The sequence below is a fragment of the Humulus lupulus genome, chromosome 5 (genome assembly GCF_963169125.1).
Source record: "Humulus lupulus chromosome 5, drHumLupu1.1, whole genome shotgun sequence".
Classification (NCBI taxonomy): Eukaryota; Viridiplantae; Streptophyta; class Magnoliopsida; order Rosales; family Cannabaceae; genus Humulus; species Humulus lupulus.
Genome location: NC_084797.1, coordinates 243,758,520 through 243,763,816, shown reverse-complemented (window position 1 = coordinate 243,763,816; position 5,297 = coordinate 243,758,520). Strand labels below are relative to the sequence as shown.

Here is a 5,297-nt window from a genome sequence, read left to right as displayed (position 1 = left end):
TAATAAATATCTTTACTTTTCAAAGGGTTGTTGGTGTTGTAATTCATAATTAATTAGCACTACAATATATTTAATTAAGGCCATTTTTAATAATAATATGATATATTTGCTATATACAAAGAAAAATTACTGATCAAATTTAACCCCCAAATTTTAATTATATATTATTTTAATGGGTACTCTAATCACTTTTAGTGTTTTTGTTATTTATTAATTAGAAATAAAATGACTATTTAATTAATAAGTGTACTTTTAATAATATGAATATACAAAGAAAAATTACAGATTAAATTTAACCACCCAAATTTAAATTATATATTATCTTAGGGAGCGATTACAACGCATCCATTTTTTTTGTAACACCGGTGCATCATTTTTCTATTTCGGCACCTGAATAGTTATAATCCCAATTTTTTTTATATGATGGTGTACATTATAGCTATCTAGAATATCCTACAAATTTTCAAGAAATTCTGAATAAATTATGGTACCGAAACAGAGTCTAAATTGTCTATTGCACGCGTGCCTATTTTTTTGTGTACGCGTGTAAAATTTAACAGTTTGAACTCTATTTTCGGCTTCGTAAACTATTCAGAATTTCTTGAAAATTCGCAGGATATTCTAAATACTTACAATGTACATCGTCATATAAAAAAATTTGGGAATATATCTATCCAGGTGCCGAAAATAGAAAATGATGCACTAATGTTGCAAAAAAAAAGATGTGTTGTAGTCGTTCCCTATTATTTTAATGGGTACTCTAATCACTTTTAATTGTTTTTGTTATTTATTAATTAGAAATAAAATGACTGTAATTAATAAGTGTACTTTGAAAGTTGAGGACTAAAACATTACACCAATGACCATTATGTGTTGTGTATTGTATTTATTATCTCAAAAAGAGACCACACAAAATTTCAAAATACGTAGGTTCAAGTGTGAATTAATATTAAAAATGTATTAATTACTGATTATTATTATTAACTACCGATTGTTATATATATGCTGAATTATGATATTAAATTAAAAATATTTCATTGAAAACAATGAATGCTCAGCCAACTAACAACTCATCATGAAAAGCACACACACACACACACTATATATATATATATATATATATATATATAGCTTGTTAATTCCTCTAACAGAAGCCACCTAATTAAGATTACTTGGATAATGATTTTACAATAAGCAAATTAATTAATATATTTAGAACCTTAAATGATAATAATGATGAGTCTAATTAGTAGTATTTCATATGAGAAGAATTAGTCAGTTGTGATTATAAAGGTGGCGAATATTGATGGGAAAGGTGGTTGTGTTATCTCCATCGACTAATTGATTAGCAATAACAAGGTTTGCAGCCTCTGTCGGATGATAAGCATCCCAAAACACATACTTTGATCGATCATCGCACATCACTGAGACTGACCTGTTCATCTTTCCATCTTTTTCTCCTTTCATGAAGCAAACGAATGGTGGAAAATAACCCCCACAACATGGTTCATTTGTGTTCTCAAATCCTACAAAAATAATAATCAATTGAATATAAATATATATATATATATATATATATCCACAAAACACAATTAATAACAATGAACTATAGGTTTTATGCCTTTTTGGACCTTATGTTTTTTTCTATTACCTGTTTAGACCCTGTGTTTTGACAAATTACTTTTTAGACTCTATGTTTTGTAAAATGGTTAAAATAGAAGCCTACACCCGATTTTGGTAAATGTTTTCTCAACTAAAATCATAAATAATTTACCAAACTAACAATTCAGAACAAAAATAAAATCATTTTGCTTAAAAACTGTATTGTTATATTCAATTTTTTATTTATCAAAATTGAGTTTATGATTCTATTTTAACCATTTTACAAAATATAGAGTTTAAAAAGTAATTTGTCAAAATACAGGGTCCAGACAGATAATGGAGAAAAACACATGGTCCAAAAAAATATAAACCCATATATATATTGCCGCTATTGATGATACTATTTTAAGCCTTTTGTTTGCAAAACAAAAATACACAAATTTGTTTTATTATAATAATATAAATTTTGATAATACAAACTTATAATTAAACACTCGTTTGGATTATTTATTTTGATAAATATACTTTTGTTAGACATGTGTTTTGTAATAAATTAATTCAAAAATAGTTCCTTGATTGATGACCCTATAAATAAAACCTAATTTAAGAGTATATATTCAAACTAATTTACAAAACATAGAAAAATCCTAAAATAAAAATATTTTAAAAAATAGACGGTCCAAATAATAGATATTTAATTAGTAGAAACCCTTTAAGATACGTTACTCTAAAAATTAATTAATAAAATTTACTATTTCAAAAAATAATGGTAACTATCCATATGTGAGAATAACCATCAATGACAAATTAATATTACACACAGTGACATGGCATTGTGTTTTAGAACAGTGAGTCTCAATTTCCACCAATCACATTTATCTAAACTAGTTGGGACCCACCGTTTTAAAAACAATGACACGCGTCACTGTATACTATTTGTGTATATATTTTGAGTGCACATATAATTGCTCCATAAATATTTATATATATATATAATTAAGTTTCTTGGGCAAATTACCGTATTGGAGATGATTGTGAATAATGTTGAGAAAAATGTCATAGGAATTTGCATACACAAAGATGGTTTGGGGACCCAACTCCTTGTTGAAATGTTCAAGTAGCCCATTTAGTTTGTGGTTGTACCCTCGAATCAATTCATTCACTTCTTCCGAGCATTTTCCACTTGGCAATAAATTGAGGGCTCGAGTAAATGGTATACATCCTAGTGGTCCAACCCCAACTACTATAAATTTTCTAGCTCCCAACTCGTGTAGTCGCTATATATATATATTTATAACCAAAACAGAAAGAAACATATATAAGAATACTAGTAAAACACACCAATTAAAAGCACTATAAATATATATATATATATATATATATATTTTGAATACATGGCACAGAGTAATAATGTGTAAAAATTGTAATAATGGGACTAGTGTTTTTGGTTAGATAATTATGGCTATCTTATGTACCTTTAATTGTACACTCAAGTTAGATACCATGAAATCTTGGAACATCACTGGTGTGATCTCATCATGACTAAAAAATGGTATTGATGGCTGGAAATAGTTGAGTATATCATTGGACCCAATTGTTAGTGAAAAGATTGCCTTTTTCAATAAATCGTTGGTACGATTGTCTCCCATTGTATTCACCATATGCACCCTAGTTTGCTCAAAATAGTTCACTTGTTCACGCAATGGGACTCTTCCAATCTATATTCAAAAAAATTAATCAACTTTAGCTAGTTATTTTTTATGTGAAAATAAATATCTATATCAATATACATTTAACTACTAACATATAATTCGATTTCAAAAATCATATATCAATAGACATCCTGATCGATATTTTATTAGAAATTCTCGATACCTTGTTTAGATTTCGATAAATGTCATTTTACAAATTAAAAAAAAACTAGTATTGCACTTACAAGTATTTCAAAACTCATATATCAATAGACACTCTGATCGACACTTTATTAGAAATTCTCGATACCATGTCTAGATTTTCGACAGATATCATTTTGCAAATTAAATCGATTAGTATTGCATTTATAAATCTTTCAAAACTCATATATCAATAGATACCCTGATCGACACTATATTAGAAATTCTCGATAAACCCTGTCTAGATTTTCGACAGATGTCATTTTGCAAATTAAATCGACTAATACTGCACTTACAAATATTTTTCCAGTCTCGTCTAGTATTCCTGAGGCTCCAGATGCATAATTTATTCCCCTGTGAACAGCTTCATCTTGAGAATTTGGAGCTAGGTAGGGTGGAGGAAAGGTCTTAGCTCCAAGAACTTGACCTAATAATTGCACCATATTATGGCATAATTTATGGTACGTAAATCAATTTATCATATTTTACATGCGACAACAAAAATCTTACAGTTGAATGCACATGCACTAGCTATAGTAAAATAAAAATAAAAAAAATCAGAAAGCTGTGAAATTAAACTTTCGGTGTAATTATTTCTATGGCTGAGAATAAATTCCACTTCAAATATCTTGACTTGAATGGATAAAATTAAATGTTTGAACAAGCTAGTACCTATATATAGCTACGTACAATTAGTCTCTACAAAATTCTACCCAAATTAATAATAAGAAAATATAAAGTGGTGTATATCTATTTTTTATCTTATTTTTATAAAATAAAACTCTAATAATAGTCTAATAGTTATGTCAAATTTGACACAAAATATAACGCGAGTCAAATTTAGCCCACATAAATATCATATTTTTTAATGATTCTTTTGCCACTAATTAATACGATTTATTAATTATTTTTTTTGAATTATTTTTTAATAAAAAAATTAATTATTTTGTATATTTTCAATAAATATTAATAAATGTATCCACTTTTTTTTAGCTAGTTCGTACACTGTATATTGGAGTAAAGATGCAAAGATTGAGCCAAATATAATATTAGTACAAATTTTGAGCTAAATTTTCCACAAAATATATAGATGCAAAAAGTGTGAAATTAATAATGCTACATATTATAACAAAAAAAATTTGAAAAAAATGTATATATGTTTTGATCTTTATATCAACACTTCTACATGTGTCGAAACACTGATCAAGTTCATTAAATGGCCTCATAAATTTTTTGCAGTGGAGCCCTAGCTAGCTAGACCTGTTACTGATGATAAGGACTCTTGTTGAGAAATGAGAATCAGAAGTATAATAAATATTAATATATATTACCTACAATGTCCGATATGGTTCGACCATTGGTGAATCTTCCGGTGGGTCTTCCCCCAGATGGCTTAAAGTCGATGCCGTACGGTGGTGAATTGGCCTTCGAAAGGGTAAAAAGGTAATCATTGTTCCCAGCATCAACAAGTGAGTCCCCAAAAACAAAGGAAGTAAAACCAACACAACGTCTCACATTGTTATTAATAATAATATTCATACAAAGAAAAATCAACACTAAAGTATTAAAGGCCTCCATTTTAGTATTATATATTATTATTATAGATAGTACTACCCAAGTTCATCTATATATATATATAAGAATATTAGAAAGAAAAAAAAATTGAGAACACACAATTTTTGTGCCTTGCTTTAGCAGGTGAACAAATCTTTGAATTGGTCTATATATATAAAAAGACTTGGTCTACTATATATATATGTGTATATTCTTTTACATCATAATGTGATAACATTTTTTACTGAT

General features: G+C 27.6%; 1 protein-coding gene across 1 annotated transcript; it reads right to left on the bottom strand.

Annotated features, from left to right (window-relative positions):
• Window positions 1-1,246: 1,246 nt before the first annotated feature.
• LOC133778704 (GDSL esterase/lipase At5g41890) lies at window positions 1,247-5,079 on the bottom strand. The gene is made up of 5 exons (XM_062218711.1): window positions 4,826-5,079; window positions 3,791-3,921; window positions 3,078-3,320; window positions 2,621-2,879; window positions 1,247-1,526 (listed from the first exon to the last, which is right to left on the bottom strand). The coding sequence occupies exons 1-5, from the start codon at window positions 5,070-5,072 to the stop codon at window positions 1,276-1,278; spliced, it is 1,131 nt and encodes a 376-aa protein (XP_062074695.1). The 5' UTR covers window positions 5,073-5,079; the 3' UTR covers window positions 1,247-1,275.
• Between the last annotated feature and the right edge of the window lie 218 nt (window positions 5,080-5,297).